This window comes from Ascidiella aspersa, chromosome 2, assembly GCF_963924565.1.
Source record: "Ascidiella aspersa chromosome 2, kaAscAspe10.2, whole genome shotgun sequence".
In the NCBI taxonomy this organism is placed as follows: domain Eukaryota; kingdom Metazoa; phylum Chordata; class Ascidiacea; order Phlebobranchia; family Ascidiidae; genus Ascidiella; species Ascidiella aspersa.
In genome coordinates, this window is record NC_139448.1 from 32537597 (window position 1) to 32554426 (window position 16830).

Consider the following 16830-nt stretch of genomic DNA (forward strand, 5'->3'; position numbering starts at 1 on the left):
TGTTTTCTTTCTCTCTAAAGTGCCATCTAACGGAAAACGTTTAGAGTATTCTATTGTTTTTTTGTTAGATTAAACTTTACATTGTCATTAAATATTTGTTAAATAAATCACAGTTAAATTATGAAACAAAACGGTTAACAAAAATATTAAACCTTGTATAAAAAAATATAATATATTTTTACGCTACCTAGCGGCACACATACAAACAATTTTTATTGTCTGAAATAAGTTTAGCGTGCGGCGCATAGAAACCGTTTGTTTGTGGTGTTGTAACTTTTCGTTTCTTGTCTAAACTACTTTTGTGATGTTTCAGCTATAGTTAAATATAACAGGTTAAGTAATTAAGATATTAAACAACACCCTCCAAACAATTGTTTGTTAGACAGTAAACAGCAAACCATAACGATCACATATCAAAAATCCAATTTAAGACTATTTGGCGCTGGTCTAGAATCCTACCACAACGAAACACCATTTGGGTTAGGGCGCGAGTTAGCGTTTGGGTTAAGGTGGGTCAAGTATTATTATTAAACAAAGAATATAATAATACTTGACCCACCCACACCCGAACGCTAACCCGCACCCTAACTCAAATTTTGTGCGTTAATTTTAGAACTGTGGTAGGATTCTAGACCAGCGCCGACTATTTAAGTTAAAACAGTTTTTTAAACTTTACTGAACCACAATTTAAATGTTTTCCTTTTAACAAAGAGCTTGGGTCCAAAGGTATTATGAGCCACCATATTGACTTAAATTTTAGCGTTTTGCCACCCGGCAAAGAACCGGTATCTAAAAAACTACAGCAGAAAAATGCCGAGACCGTTTCGGCGAAGAAACGGGAAAGCAAGAAACTCGATATTGACAATAAGCAAATGGAATGGAGACTACAGCAGTTGAAAAAAGTAATGGAAAAAGAAAAGGAAGTAAGAGGGTAAGGACAATGTTCAGGGACATTCTATAATTAGGAAAGTTTTAGTCTTTATTGGAATGACTAGCCTACACTACAGGTAATTAAGTAGGAAACTTAAAGCAATGGCCGACGTTCAAGCAGCCTAAAATTGCTTGACTGTAATCAAGTGACTCTAAAAATTTTGCGAAATAAAGTTGGTTTTAAAATTTTAGTGGCTTTTGTAAAAATTTTTGATCAATATCTTCATTACTTATAGAGATATTACACAGGGAACTTTTGAGCTGCTTGCTTCCCTTTGGTCTGTTAAGCAGTCTACGTATAATTTAAAGTTTACGCCTGAGTTGTACCTTTATTTGCAGGTGTCCAATCAAGTTTTTGCACACCTTGGGTTAAGAATCCTACCACAATTAAACTTATTTCTATAAATTTAAGTGTGTAATTTACTAAACAACGTGCACACAATTTTCCTTCAAAATATTGAGACTGCACTTGCCACAGAATGCAGACTGAGCTGTTAATAAATTACCGTGTAGGTCAACCAATTTCACAGTCATTATCTGTAAAATGCACATTTGCAGCTCTTTTTCTTATTGACTTACTTCATTTTGTATAGGAAGCAGAATTTCCATTGGCAATCAGGTCAAAATACCAGCAATGTTGCTTTGGAATCACATGCAAGAAACACACTGGGTCATAGCGTCCGGACAAGTGGCCGGTCACCTTTGAACTCATCGAAAAAACCTCATTCTCCAACCAAACCAAGGGTCAAGGTGCTTAAAGATGAACCGCTAGGTAAAGAGTTGTACTTTTAAATGTTATTGTTCTAAATTGAGTGTAATTATCCTATGAAAAGAACACTGTACAACTAAAATATTAATGGGTATATGCAGGGTTTTTTTAAGGTTTGATAGCTGTTAACAAATTTTTAGGGACATCCACTTTTATTTAAGTGTTAACTTCTAATTTTTTGCTGGACGCTAGATTTGTAGGCTAGATTTTAAGAAACTTTTCACAAAATTTGAAAGACAGTTTTAAGTCCCTCATAACACCATAAAAAATGGATGTATGTAGGATTAAATGTACATCTATATATATGTTGGTAATTATTTGTAATCATACCACAATTTTACTTTAACATTCTAGTACTTCAATGATTGTCACTCATGCATGCGGTAATATTTATTATAATTTCTAAAAAGGTTTAAATTATTACATTTGTGAAGATATTCGTGAGAGACCTAGTCACACAAAGGAGTTGATTGGAAGTTTACTGAAAGGGGAGAAGCACGGACTTCCCCAGGTGCCTGCAATTGAAGAACCAATGATCAAAGTAAACAAGGAAACTTGGATATCAATTGCTTTGGATCCATCACAGGAGGATGTAAGATCTTAACTCTTAAATTTTTGTTTTATTGCCATTAGAGATAGACCGATATATTGATTTACCGATAATATTGGCCGATATTTGGCTTCTACCGATATATTGGTATCAGTAAATGTAGGCCGATACTTTGGCCAATATTTTAGTATGAAAATAAGATATAATTTTGCCTGTACAAAAATCTTTGCCTATTTTTTTATCAAAAAATTTAGGTTTTAGCATCACACCAAGTTATTATGCAAAATAATAGTTTAATAATTAATAAAGATATCTAAACTAAACATTATTTGGATTTTATTTTCAATTAATTCAAGTTTTGACCATTTCTCAGGTATATAAAACAATCGGTATCGGGTACCGGTTGACAAAATTGTAAAAAATTGGGTATCGGTATCGGTTCAAAAAAGTGATATCGGTCGATCTCTAATTGCCATATATAATATTTTATTTCAAGTCTAAAATACAAGGTATCCAGCTAGCCTTTATTAATTTAATAAGCCTGACACCGGGAATATTAACAACATTTGATCTGAATAATTCTGAAAACTTACACAAGTGTTTATTTGCCTATATGTGTAGAATTGTTTTAGTTTACTATTGTAGCCTACACAAAATGAGGGTATTCACGAATAAACGAGACATAGACAGACATTAGACATGCATTAAGCATTGACCATAATTTTTTATGTTTGGAACAAAGTAGCAACTGTTGCTCAGTACTATGCAATAAGTTACATTCATTAAAATGTGTTGCTATTGTTGCCTATTTAAAAAAACACTACAAATTATTTTATTTTAATCTTTAAAAAAAAAAAAAACTATTTTTAAGGTTATGTATACAAATTATAAAAAATAAGTAAAATTCGTTTTTAGATCATGGAAATGCAAAGTGACCAAGATGGAAATTTGCCGTTGAGTTGTTTAACAGCTATGGAACCCAACTCTATTGGTGTTTATTTTAAAAAGTAAGAAGTTGTGTTGTGTGTAAGACGATGCCTAAAAGTATTGCCAAGTGTTCATACTTTACAGTGCCAACATGACAGTACCCATAGCTGGTTTTGGTTGGTTTTGAAATTATTTTTAAAATAAAATTACGCACCAGCTGAGATAACTAATCACCAATTCCCCGACGACAAAATATAAACAAATCTTTGCTCTTTAAGTTCTGACTTTTGAAAATGACATAAATTAAAAATCAAAATAGTAAAGTGTATATTTGGGTATTGGTTAACAAGTTGAGGCACTACAAGGTCACAAAAGGTATATGTACCTAAAAAGATTTGTTTTGTAGGTGGGGACGCAAGAGGTTAATGCTGGCTGTGGATGGCAGAATTGTGCGTCCCAAGCAGGGCTGGGGTTCAGAAGTATATTTTCCTTACATTGGAAATGTGTCCCCTCAAAAGGTAAAAATTGTTGGTGTCTTTCAGAAACGCAATTGAAGAAAGACACACCTTGAAGCCATGAAAAGTACTGAAAATTTTGGGAAGCCTAGGCCTATACATCATACAAAAACAACATTCTTGTTCAGTGTGAGTACATGTGTGTTTGCAGGTTAATGATCAAGTTACTCCCGTTGCCCCAAAGCCGGCATTAAAGCGCAAGGTTCATCCTCCGATTGATGAGCAAAACAACGGAGGAAGCCTTTTGGATGTAAGGAATTCTAGCATAAAAGTATTAACAAATGTAAGCTTGTATTTTTTCCCATTTAATGGAAGTTGAGCTTGTCTGGGTCCGTTTAGTGATCACACTGCTTCTGAAACGCAAGTGTTTTTTGAATTAACACAAGTGTTTAACTTCTACCATAAAAAGTGATGCCTAATTTACCATCGTCAACCAACAACATTTATTTTCACAGGGAACATTCAATGAAGATGATAGTGCTGAGTCATTCAAGCAGGCAATTATGGAGTGGAGACAGAAAAAGCCGAGTCAGCCAAAACAAGGTGAGTGTTATTTTTAATGTGGCATGTGACCCAGCAAATAATAATCCAAAACCCGAGTCAGCAAACCATAGTTATATATTGTTCAATGTAGTTTTTTAAAGGCAACATGTTATGGATTAACGTTGACATGCTGAATTCAGGAGTTTCCGCCATTTGTTTAATATTTTCTAAATGCTATATTTCGATTTAATCAACGTTGGTTTAAATATGTTTACTGAAATTACAACAAAAACCTGTATAATGTGTTCCAAAATTGTCATTGTTTTACTGCAAAGCTTTTTAAAATAAATCATGATGAATTTCAGAAGAACGAGTGAGGGAACCTGCGCCAGTCGAGATGTCGGTTCACTCTGTCCAATGTGAACCGGTGGAAATAGACATTAAGTTCTCCGAAACTTCAACCTTGTCCTTCATGGAACGAGTGCTGCTGAAAAAACACAGGTGAATACATGATGGACGCCTGTCGCTTCGTTTTACCTGATGTATAAATTAAAGCAAATTTTAACTTTCGTGTATTTTGCTACACAAACGTGTTAAGCATATCACACATTTTTAGAAACAAAAATTTGGTGAACACTTTTGATTGGCGCCTGTTAGTTCATTTTTCATCTCCAAGATAATGCAACTTTTCACTTTTTTAGTATTTTGCAAATCAAGCGTGTATTCGGTGCATGTTAGGCATAACACAGTATCAGAAACATTTTTTCCGAATTTAAAATCTCACTTTACTCCCAAATTTCTCAGTTATTTTGAGTGTTATGCTACTCAAGCTTACATTCTGTACATGTTAAGTATTTTACGGTTTAAAAAAAATGGTGAAGGCATCTGATTAAGGCCTGTCAGTTCGTTTTTACCTCCTGCATAATGCAATATTTTTTAATTTTTAAGTACTTTGATACTTAGTGTACATTCTGTGCCTGTTGGGCGTATTATATTTTTTTTTCGGATTTTAAAACACACAAAAAAAACTTAAATTTCTCTTTCTTTTTATTATAATACAGGAGCACAGATGTACCTCCTTTATCAACTATCCAAAATGATGTCGACTGTGAAAATGAGTTTGGAGACGACAATATGGCTTTAACAGGTCGGAAACAATATTTGACCGCAATTTTCCTAATAATTTTTATTTCACAACAGATTTAATTTAAAAAAATATAGTTTTTCGACGGAAAGGCATGCTTTTTCTCTCGCATGTATAACAAAAATGATAGAAATTAATATTTTCTAACGAAATCGAGTAAACACTTTCAATAAAAAATGAGCCAAAATATAACCTTATAACCGATAATTGAGCACAGCAAGACTAAAGTGCCCTTAAGCTGTTTTCCAAAGACTTGCCTTAACTTAAGTATTTTGTTAAGGACTTGACATAACTAAAGTCTTTGGAACAAATTACCTGACTTGTATTTTAGTTTTTAAGGCAAATGATTTGATTTTTGTTGTTGAGAAACTGGATTATTTTATTGCACAATAAGCAGCTTGCTTTTTTTGTTTTCTTATTTAACTATCAACCGGCATCGTACAAGTTTACCTGTTTTTATAGTTTGGCATTTTATTTTAAAGTCAGTAACTTGACCAAGTAGCTGTTTATGACTTGGACTGGGACTTGACTTACTGTTGTTTGCGAATGACCTGAAATTATTTTGTTACAAGACTCGGTTACCACAAAGTTTGGGGTTCTTCAAAAGTCATTCAATTTTGTTTGAATTTATTTTCAGTCCAGCTTAAATTATGTGTTTAAAAGTGCCGTTAAAAAAACAAATAAAAAATGTTTTTTAATGGTGTTGACCATGGCTTTTATAGTGTTTTGTTTTCGAATTATATAAGTCTATAAAACGAGATTTTAACGGTTTTCGGTTAAAAAATGTGAATCTGCTCACAACTCAATTTTTTGTTTCTGACCGAATTTTGTTTTCCATTCGTATATGGACTCCCAGGCTACGTGTGATTTCTCACAAATTTTCTTTATTTGAAGTTCAAAGTTTATTTTCATAAAATTATGCGACAACCCTGAACACTGCATAGTTTATGTGGAGTAATGTTGCATGATAACTTAATGTATAAACCTACAGAGGAAGAAGCTGATGAACATGAACGTATTCGACAATTGTTCAGTCCACGACAAAACGTTGAAACGCTTTCGAACATGGGATATTCAGTCGATAACCAGGAACAGTCTTGTCTTATCACAGAGATAGGTGAGTCTTTTTGTGAATAAGTCGTTTTTTATTACAATTTGGTCGCTGTTAAAGTATTCGCATTGATAACAATTGGCTTAACCCAGTGGTTCTCAACCTTTTTTTTTTCGTGGCCCATTTAAGTTGCAAAACAATTCTGTGACCCAATAAATTTTTAAAACAAAACAAATTAAAATTTATAATGTAGACAAGTTACCAATGCATGTATTAATCATAATTATTAATTAATGTACTTGGTAATTCGCCATTTTATTCATGCTTACTTCATCATTAAGTTTAACCGCCGTTTCAAAATAGTTTTTGCTAGTTTATTTCAAAATATGTTTTTTGTGACCATTAGGAATGTCCGATAATATCAGATCGAGCCGATATCCGATGGTAGTATCGGTAGCCGATACTAGGGTGATATCAGCGTCATATTAAAATATAGGAATTCTAGCGATGATCGTTATCCAACGCAACCATTCTATACTTTGAAAGGAAAATTTATTAAAAATAGTAGTTTAGCAACTTGAGGTAACTAAAGTTTTTAACGCTAAAGCACCCTTGGTCTAATTGCCTGAAAAAATTTGTTTGTTTGTTCATAGTAATGACGTCATTTGGATACTTTTGGTCCAAAATATCGGGTATCGGTATCGGAATAAATTGACAAGTATCCGACATACCTATTAACAATTTATTAATGTTTTCCGGTTTTTTTTCGCATTTAACTGTGTTTGTGTTACCTTTAATGCGAAATATTCCTGTTCATCTTGCAGAGGACTCAGAGATGCCCTGGATTGAGGAGGCAGGCGTTGATGAAGAGTCGAGCAGTTGCTTTGTTGAAGAGTCCGACGTCATGGATAACGATCTCCCTGTAGCTAGACAGTCACGCTCCACGTAAGCTATAAGTTACTAATCAGCGTCAATAAAAAGCGACTGACGTAGCAATCCTAAAATAAAAGAAAATATATGGGATTTTTTATTTTGGGAAAATTTAGTTATAACAGTGGTTAAAATGCTGCCACACAAGACTGCATTACTACTTTGACTCGCAGTTAGATCAATTTTACTACCCGGTTGCGGTTTTGGTCAATAAACAAAGTAGCAAATCATTTTGGCAAACTAGTGTTATCTTAAAAAAATATTTTGTTTCCCAAAAAGAAGCCTTACCTTGTTGTTTGATTGGCAGTTTAGCAGATTGCAACGCTCCACCAAGTTTGACCAACACAATAGGCAGCGAATAAATAGATACTGGAGGTTACTGTAGCGTCATTTTTAGAGATTAACTTTTTTGTCTCCTTAAAGTGAAGCCTAATCTATTTATTGGGTGATTTTTAAGCAACATTGTACTTTGACTAACGAACCGATATATAGACACGCTGTTGCTTATAGGCATATAGTATACTAAAAAGAAGCCTTTTTTTACTTTTCGATTTTAACCGATTTATGTTTGTGTCTCTTTACCAGTTAAAGTAAACATCCTGAGTGCATTTTTTATCAATTAAAAGGAATACTAAGTTCCATGATATTTAACCTGTTGGAAAAGAGACTTCCTGCCTTAAAAGTGCACAAAAATCTACTCCATGAATTCAAATTAAAAAAAAAGTCAAACTGCTTTGACCAGTCAAATAACTTTTCCCAAAGAATAAGCATCGAAGAGATCACTTACGGTGAACCTACAACTTCGCCCCCAACCGCCCCTTCACCCTATCAACCCCAAGTTCACACCATGGCCTACAACATCCCGCGCAAGACCCCCGTACCAAAGAGGGTGAGCCCCAGGCCGGATAAGAAGACCCCTTTCTCGCCCCACCGACCCCAGCGTTCTAAATCGGCCATACCCGTTCGAAAGAGGGGCGACAAGCTAGCGCTGCTGAAAAACGGAAGACCAAAGACTTCAGCGAGCGAGCCGATGGCTGCTAAAAGTACTGGTAAGTTCTAGCTGGCGTGAATTTGCTGGCGGGAATGGTATGTGCTGGAACCTTTAAAAGATTGTTCAGAATATGACTAGATTGCTTTTCCGCTTGTTCAATTACCTATATCGTGCGATGGATGATTTCGTTGCCATTTGTAGTTCTGTGATCTAAGGCAATCGTTCTTAACCGCGATAAGTTTTTTCTGGTCCGCTAAAAACTTCACTTTATTTGTGCACTTGGAAACTATGTTTTTTTAACTGCGTAAATGCCAAAAATAAAGATAACAAAAAAGTCTGAATTTCATACTAACACTTTTAAATTTCTTCGTACCCCTGTATAAATACTATACCCTTTGTAGGTGTTGTTTAATAATTGCTTGCCCTATTTGTTCCTGGTAAAGAATCTTGCCTGTGAAATTCTGGTAACCGGTCCGTAAAAGTTTTTTGTATTTTAACCGGTCCGCAAGTTTCAAAAGGTTAAGAACCACTGATCTATGGGATAGACGAGCCATTTTTCCCCTTCTCTGCAGACTCTCCCCTTCGCAACGACCGGTCCGAATCGCGTTCCTTCGCTCTTGTGAGTGCGATTGGACGACTTCCACTCAACCCCGATGCAAACTACAACCACGGACTTGGAGAATTCTTTTTGCAAACCTGCGACGAACCGACCCCGTCACCTGTCCGAACCGACGATGTCATTTCGCGAATCGAAACGCCCGCTGACGTCATGCTGTGCAATCGGGGTATTTATTTTTTTTTAGATTTGCCACATTCGCGTATTTATATATTGGAATGAAGTGTATCGTTCAGTTTTTTAAATATAGTTGTAAACATTTGTGCTACAATCGTGATAAAAGGTTGTGTTCTCCTGGTTAGCTGTGTTTATCTGGCGATTAAAGTCATGCCACGCAATGTTTATATTAAGCATGGGATGCCTTAACTTGAACGACATAAAACAACATCTGTTTTGCTTTGTTTAATATCCTATCCGTGTTTCTTAACCTATTTTCGTGGCGAACCAAGTATTAAGCTTAAGTAACAGCGAAGCTTAGGCCAGGGATGTCCAACATTTTATTATAGTGGGCCGCATTGAAAATTGAAATAATTAAATGGGCCGCAGAACCTATTAAGTATTAAGATTAAGTATTGGCCTTTAGAGTTATAACGGGTATTGGCCTAGTATTGGCCTTTAGAGTTATTACTACTTGGGAGTGAAAATGACTAGCGAGCCGCACAAAAATTTCAGGCGGGCCGCAGGTTGGACATCTCTGGCTTACGCGATCAAATTTATTCACATTTTAAAAGTGAACAATGATAGGACATTATAGCATAAATAAATTCCGCATTTAATTATCACGAGCAGTTTCTTCGTATTTCTCCTACAGTTTTCTCAAATAGTAGAGAAATGTCGCATTGCAGTTCAACTGTTTTTTGAAGTGTTTCTATTGGAACGATTTTTGTTTAAAAAAATCACTCAAAAACAATGTAAACACAAACCTAACTTCGCAAGGAAGCGCTGGTATGAAAAGCCCTGTTTTGTGACCTACAAACTGTAGCTATTACGAACGAAATATACCTTAAGGCCAGTCCCAATATTTGAGACTGATTACACTCTTGTACAGGTTATTGATCTTACCTACCTTTTTCGTTGATATTGCGCGCTTATACATGAGGAAGGCCGACCAGCGGAACAATATCTTACTCTAATAGAATGGTATTTTTACCTCACGACGCTACAGTATACCTCGAAAAACTTCGCGGCGCCCCTAGCAAGCTAAGCGAGATCTTATGGAGTTTGTTTAACCGATGTTTCTCTTGTGTTTCAAGGTGCAGAGTTTTGGCAACCCTTTGAAAGTCTGACATTGGACGATGGTCAATCCCCAGAAAGCGATGCCGCCCTCGTTCAAAAGCACGTAGCTCAGGATTATAGCCAAGGTGAGTTTAGGAAAGCAATATTTGTAAAAATAGTTGCCAACCAAAGCCTTCCGTGTGATTTACTGCATACCATAAACGCTATTAACATTGTAAGGTGTACTGTATAGGGGTAGTTTTTGATTTATTATGCTATTTTGTATAAAATTGTGAGAACGTTAATTGTAATCCAACGTATTCAGAAATTCCCGTTGAGCAAGAAAACGTGCAGGACACACTGGAAATGGAGAAAGCTGACGCCAACGCCCTTGAAGCGCTTGAATGGGAACTTGCTTCACAAACCGGTGAGAGTAAAGAACACTAGATAGTTTTGTTCGCGCGCCTGATTAAAAAAATCACTTTACCTGAGTTTACCAAAAAATAAATAATCCAACGTATGCAATGCGTCTTTAACCATTATATATATATCCTATATCCTATCGCAACTTATGCTAGAAGTGAAATGCGACAAGACTCTGCGTGTTAAATGTGTTAAAAACGTCAAATTCTACCTGTAAAACTGAACACTGAAATTTCCGACCCGTGTGCCAGCAAATGTTAAATGTTACGACCATAAGCTAGCTCCCTTATTACAAAAGTAGCCTAACATCTGAAAACGTCTATGGTAAAAACAGGGCCCAGTGTTAAAAACGCCTTCTCAAGATTCTGATAACACTCTCTGTTTGTTATTAGACGAACCAGACACTTAGTTTAAGGATCGGTATATCAACCAAAAATATGACAAAATATATAAACTGTTGTTGCCAAGCATGGTAATATAAATAAAAATACAGCTCCTCTGGTAATTGTAATTATTTACCAACGTTTCGGCAACCTAAGTTGCTTCGTCGGGGTGAATGACATCGTAGTACAATATGTGGAAAACACACAAAGGAAAAAATGCAAGAAAAAAGCGCGATCATTCCTAGGAAGGGTAACACCATGAACATCAAAACAGACGTGATGCTCTCTTCATGCTACAAGTACTTGCTGAGGAACTAGAGGCAAAACGTTCTTGCTAATTATTTTATTATCGTTTCGTTGCTCGCGTTTTTTCTAGCATTTTTCCCTTGTGTGTTTTCCATGTAATGTATGAGCGTTTGGTGTCATTTACCCTGACGAAGGCGACTTGCATAGGTTGCCGAAACGTTGGTAAAGAAATACAATTACCATAGGAGCTGTTTTTTGATTTATAATATGACAAAATGTGTCGGATCCCAGGTAACATTACGAGTGATGGGAGGATCTCCCGGTTGATCGACGAGTGGTCGTCCTCCGAGGAAGATCTTGGGATCATCAACGATACTGGATTAGGATCTGGACTCTCCTCACCCGAAGTTGATCATAGGAGGTAACAGTGTTGTGAATAAGTCAATTTGAAATGACTTAAGTCCCAGTCACATCATTAGTAAAATACCTTAAAGTAAAACCAGTTCAAGTCACCAGTTGACTAAGTCAAGTCCAAGTAACGTCACTAGAGCGAGTCAACTTTTAGCCAATGATTGAAACCAATTGTAAGTATAAACTGTTAAAATGGGTAACTTAACTGTGCATGAGCATTGATCAATGACTTAACCAGGAAACAAAACGCAAAATATAATGAGAAAATTGTTTACGTACAAGAACTGAGATAAAAAACCCGAATTTATTAAAACAATTAAATAAAAAACACTTAATTTTAACCCAAGTTGTTTGACACATCGACTCATTTTTAAGTCATTTAAAAAAGTGACTTATGTCACAACACTGGGAGGTTAACAAAACAAATTTATGGAAATGTGAGGTACAATGAAAGGCACAACAGTTTGTATGAATCGATTCATACCAACATCTAGAAACCGTCAATATACGCCTATAAATACTGTGCTTAACTGGATTATACAGCATTACTAGATTACCTACTCGCTCTAAAGTAGTGAGCTCTACTTAAACCCGGAGTGATTTGTATAAGAAGTACAAAGCCTTTTTTTCTAGGAAATCTTAATTCACGCCTATAAAATATATTTAGAAAATTATTATTGTTTATATTAAACAATAAACTTTTAAGAAAACCTCAGGTCTGTCATTATTGCCTTTTGCAATATCTTTACGAGCTTTGCAAAAGCAAGCCTTAATACAAGAAAATGTATTTACTGGTCGTTTTATTATGCTTTTAATTTTTATTAAATTCTAACCCTGTCATTGTCATAGTTTCTCCTGGTCTCTCGTTGCATTTTTTACGAACTTTTTGTTTCTTTCCAGCCTCGGCTCCGCTATGGCTTCCGCGAGAAACTGGGAAACACAAGACGATCACGACTTCGAGGAGATGGAGCAACTGGTGATGGCCGACCTCCGGAACGAGTCTTCCTCCGAGGAAGACGAGGACTTTTAGCCTCCGAATCGTTACTCGGACTCGTGTTTATATCTGACCGCATAGCTTGAAATTTCAGCGAGTACTTGGTCCGGTAAAGCAGCACTTTTTCGTGATGTTTGTGCAGCTGTGGCTAAAACAGGGTTTCTTCGCTTTTTTTTCAAAGCGGCGACCCAATTATTAGGCGTAAGTATTAGAGCGAAGACGGCGATATATTTCTCAACTTAACTTTTCCTAATTAAGCACAATATAAGACAAATAGGATTAATGAATTCGAAATTAAATATTATGCGGCGACTGTTATGTTTAGAAACACTGTGCATATTACCTCGAGACAGTGCTTCTCAGTTTTTTTAGCGTCGACCCCCAATACTAAATTAACAAAAAAGTTTCATCGAGCCAAATTTTATTACTTGCCTGTTTATAAGCTTCAGTTGAATGAAACACAAAATTTTTAATTTAAGTATTGCAATTTTTGTCGCAAAGTTTTAAATTTTCGAAGAACCAATTGTTTCACGGTTGGTCGCTGTGTTGTACGTTAAGTTTATGGAGCATAAATGTTTTATCTCCATTCATATAATGGCCTTGAAGGTAAATCTCTACGTTGCTCCAAAGTACTAACTTATATGATGCGTTGCTGCGAAAAAGCTCTACCATGACAGGGAGCCTTCTGTTAAAGTATTCCTGTAAGTCAGGACCAAAATTAAATACGTTAAACACTTTTTTGCTTGCTCTTTGCTTTTGCACATTTAAAACTACGTTTTTTGTTCGCCTATTTTATTTTTATTTTTTCGTGTATTTTGGTTCTAAATTGAAATGTCCGAAATTGCTATATTAATTTGGTATCGGAACAGCATTGAAATAGCATCCTAGTATCGGACAAGTACCGATAGTATTTGGCACAGGTATCAACTCTGATTAGATATTATCGGACATCAGGAAAAGGAACAGTTCAGTTTTCTATAGCATTTCAATTAGCACAACATACGCGTTGTTATATTCTGTTTTATTTGGTGAAAGAATATAATCAATAAAAACCTTTTCTTTATACAACATCTATAAACCACTGCTGAATTCAGACATTAGGTCGAATCTGGCTAGAATCGGATGTTTCTTTTTGGGATCTATTTTGAACGTTTTTACTGCTTGTTTTTTGACAGGCAAGTCCCCTTTTTCCTGTTTCTTTTCTGGTTCGCTAGTTTCAGCTGGGCCAGTGTCCATTTTTCGTTTTCTTTTAAATTGCATTTGTCTCACAGCATTTTGTCCAATGGTTTTGTGTAGGCTAGTCAGCGCTTCGCTTGGCGTATCCTGCAAATTCAAACGTGAGCTGTTGTTTGCTTTTATATATAACATTCTTTCTGCTATATTTATACAATTTGTAAAAAAAGATATGTGGTATACTTTTAAATAAATTTTGGTTTACGGGCATACTTTTTTTGCTTTATTTTATATTACATCTGTGGTTATAAGAATTATAGTACACCATGTACTTTAAATATAACAAAACTGGTATACAGTGCAAAAAACGGCACATCGGGTGCCATTGTTTAACGACAAATTGTATAAAAATCTTGACACAAGGTCAAAGTAGAAAGTGCAAAAAACAACAACAACAAATTCTAGATTAATATGCTGCCACTAGTACAATCTATGACAGAAGCCCCCCCCTATCATTGGTTAGATTTGAATGGAAAATAAAATATATATAATTAAGCTGTATAGCAAAATGCTTTTGGTGCTTGGTAACCTCACATCTAGGATAACTTTGTGAACAAACAATTATTTACCTGGAGTGCAAAACTTTTAGCCACATGGCCAATGTGAAGATTCTTGACATGGAAGATGTGTTTGAGAGCAGATGGGTATGTTGCGTACGCTCGGATGTAGGCAACAAACGCCTTAGTGGCACATTCCTTGAGGTTCTTGCTCTCTTTCACATAGCTTTCCAACATCTTGTGAGTTTCAGAAGCTTTCTCCTTGGCCATTTGGATCCTACAACATAGGTCATTTTAATTTTAGCCCTTTTTTTAATTGAAGAATTGCGTTAAATATTTCATTTGAAAATACTAGTTGTTGATTAACTGTCTTCGAATATCACACAAATATGGCCACTACAAAATTCATTCTAGTTGTTGATAATACAGTAAAGCCACTACATATTCAAGTTACTAATGTGGGGTATGCCTAATTACAAGGCTAATAAACAACCTGCAAGCATCCAAAATTGGCTGGCTACAGTACCTGATGTTGTAGTGCAGTTTCTGACTCTTTTGATCCAGTAAGTCAGACAGAAGATCATCAAGTTTCATGGAATGTATTGAAATCTCGTAGCTTGACAATAACTTCACATAAGGAGCCTCATTTGGGGTTAAAAACAAAAGAGCATTGCCTAAAAAAAAGTTTAATTTCATGTTAATGTTACAGATTTGAGTGCTTTCTGGTAAAACATAAAGTTTGCTGCTTTTTTTTGTGCCTATTATAATTATTACAATAATTACATAAAATTGTAATATATATATACATAATTGATCATTACTAATATCATAGTTGACAACCTTTATGCATCGAAAAACAGCGACATAAGTACATAAAAGGCCAGTCAGTGATTGACTTAAGTCATTACAACAAGCACAATCCTTGCAAAAGTAACAGTACAAACATCACATCCACAAATTTACCTTTATGTCCAGCCCTGGCAGTTCGTCCAACCCTGTGAATGTAGTCGACAGGGTTTCCAGGACTCGTGTACTGCAGCACCCAGTCTACACAGGGGATGTCAAGACCACGGGCGGCAACATCAGTGCACAGGAGAACGCTCGACGAGAGCTTCTTGAATTTTAACACCATTTTAGTCCTCTCGACCTGAGCCATGCCACCGTGCAACTGAAGCACCTTGCTACGACAGTCTTCGCTGAAATTCTCGCCGAGGAACTTCTGTGTGAGTTGGTAGTGGAACTGGACCGAGTCACGACAGGACAGAAACACCAGCACTTTGGTGGATTTGTGCTTGGCTGCAATAAAGGCGAGGTAGGACACAAGTCTTAGCTTTGTTGGGATTATGACGACATGCTGTCGGAGCTGCTCAGGTAAAGTTGTTTTCTCGACGTACAAACCGGTGGCTGGGTCGACGAATTTTCCAGATTCGGATTTCACCATGGCACCTTCGTTTATGTCGATTGTGACTGGGTCGCTCATAGCCAAATCTACCAGACTCTCAACACCTTTGTTGAGGGTGGCAGACAGCAAGACAGTTTGGTGTTCGCCGGTAGCTTGCTTTTTTACCTCGGCTAGGATTCTCTTGACATCCTTTTGGAAGCCCATATCGAGCAGTCTGTCTGCCTCGTCGAACACAACCCACTTAATTTTCTCCAAACTGAGACAAGCCGTGTTTTCAAGATGATCCAGGAAACGGCCTGGGGTGGAGACAATGATGTTAGTGCCTTTCCTAATTCTTGCTTTCTCTGATTTGCGGTTTTGCCCACCTACCAACCAGGTGGCCACTATCCTTCTGATTGGTTGAGTCACTTGTTGAAACACGGCGTAGCTCTGTTGAGCAAGCTCCCTCGTGGGTGTTAGGACAATGGCAAGAGGTCCAGTTTCCCTGTTTACTTCTGGTTCAATTGCTTGTAGACTTTGCATAATCGACAGTGCATAGGCTAGGGTCTTTCCTGAACCAGTCTGCGACTTTATCAGTGCGTCTTTACCGTTTAGCAAGATCGGAATAGAGCGCGCCTGCACTGCAGTCATTTCTTTTAAATTCATTTTCTCAATTATGTATGACTTTAAACCTGAGTGAATATCCAAATCGGAGAAGCTTTCTGTTGTTTCTTTTTCAGTTTTTATTTGAACTTTGGGCTTTGGCAAATTGAGTTCTGGGATATCTGGGTTGCCAGAAAATATGTTTGCAGTTACGGGCTTCAGCGGTCTTTTTTTGATTTGAACACTCTTTACAGTTGATGGAGACACATCCGCAAAACTCTGAGTTTTTACATTGTCTTCCGCAGTTTTTGCAACATCCTCATCCTTGTTGGAAGTTTTAACGAGCTCTTTGGAGGGGGCACCAAATTTTTCAATCTTTTTGCGAAACTTTCTTCTGTCCAATATTCTTTGCTTTCTATTTTTACTGATTTTGCCGATGAAACCCCGTCGATTGTGCTTCTTAACAAGCTGAACAGGAGCCGAAGATATGTTTAAGGTTAACTCTTCAGTCATTTTTAAACACTAAATATATAACCTA

At 36.3% G+C, this 16830-nt stretch overlaps 2 protein-coding genes across 2 annotated transcripts; one reads left to right on the forward strand and one right to left on the reverse strand.

Annotated features, from left to right (window-relative positions):
* Nucleotides 1–731: 731 nt before the first annotated feature.
* LOC146164987 (uncharacterized) lies at nucleotides 732–14012 on the forward strand. The gene is made up of 17 exons (XM_083380902.1): nucleotides 732–931; nucleotides 1524–1702; nucleotides 2134–2291; nucleotides 3165–3256; nucleotides 3583–3694; nucleotides 3843–3941; nucleotides 4147–4219; nucleotides 4540–4675; nucleotides 5236–5321; nucleotides 6310–6435; nucleotides 7194–7314; nucleotides 8062–8348; nucleotides 8863–9075; nucleotides 10160–10267; nucleotides 10447–10548; nucleotides 11465–11594; nucleotides 12485–14012. The coding sequence occupies exons 1-17, from the start codon at nucleotides 732–734 to the stop codon at nucleotides 12612–12614; spliced, it is 2352 nt and encodes a 783-aa protein (XP_083237028.1). The 3' UTR covers nucleotides 12615–14012.
* LOC146164988 (ATP-dependent DNA helicase DDX31-like) lies at nucleotides 13603–16816 on the reverse strand. The gene is made up of 4 exons (XM_083381021.1): nucleotides 15272–16816; nucleotides 14835–14982; nucleotides 14381–14585; nucleotides 13603–13901 (listed from the first exon to the last, which is right to left on the reverse strand). Exons 1-4 carry the CDS (start codon nucleotides 16803–16805, stop codon nucleotides 13650–13652), a joined length of 2139 nt encoding a protein of 712 aa, XP_083237147.1. The 5' UTR covers nucleotides 16806–16816; the 3' UTR covers nucleotides 13603–13649.
* Nucleotides 16817–16830: the final 14 nt, after the last annotated feature.

Bases quoted from the DNA above. Each gene is read 5' to 3' on its own strand.
- LOC146164988 (XM_083381021.1), bottom strand. From the start codon at position 16,805: ATGACTGAAGAGTTAACCTTAAACATATCTTCGGCTCCTGTTCAGCTT. The intron at 14,983-15,271 runs GTAAATTTGTGG...ACTTTTTTTTAG, and splicing joins TGCCAGGGCTGGACATAAAG to GCAATGCTCTTTTGTTTTTA. The intron at 13,902-14,380 runs GTAAATAATTGT...TTGAATTTGCAG, and splicing joins CTAAAAGTTTTGCACTCCAG to GATACGCCAAGCGAAGCGCT.
- LOC146164987 (XM_083380902.1), top strand. From the start codon at position 732: ATGAGCCACCATATTGACTTAAATTTTAGCGTTTTGCCACCCGGCAAA. The intron at 4,220-4,539 runs GTCAGCCAAAAC...GATGAATTTCAG, and splicing joins GTGGAGACAGAAAAAGCCGA to AAGAACGAGTGAGGGAACCT. The intron at 7,315-8,061 runs GTAAGCTATAAG...CTTTTCCCAAAG, and splicing joins GCTAGACAGTCACGCTCCAC to AATAAGCATCGAAGAGATCA.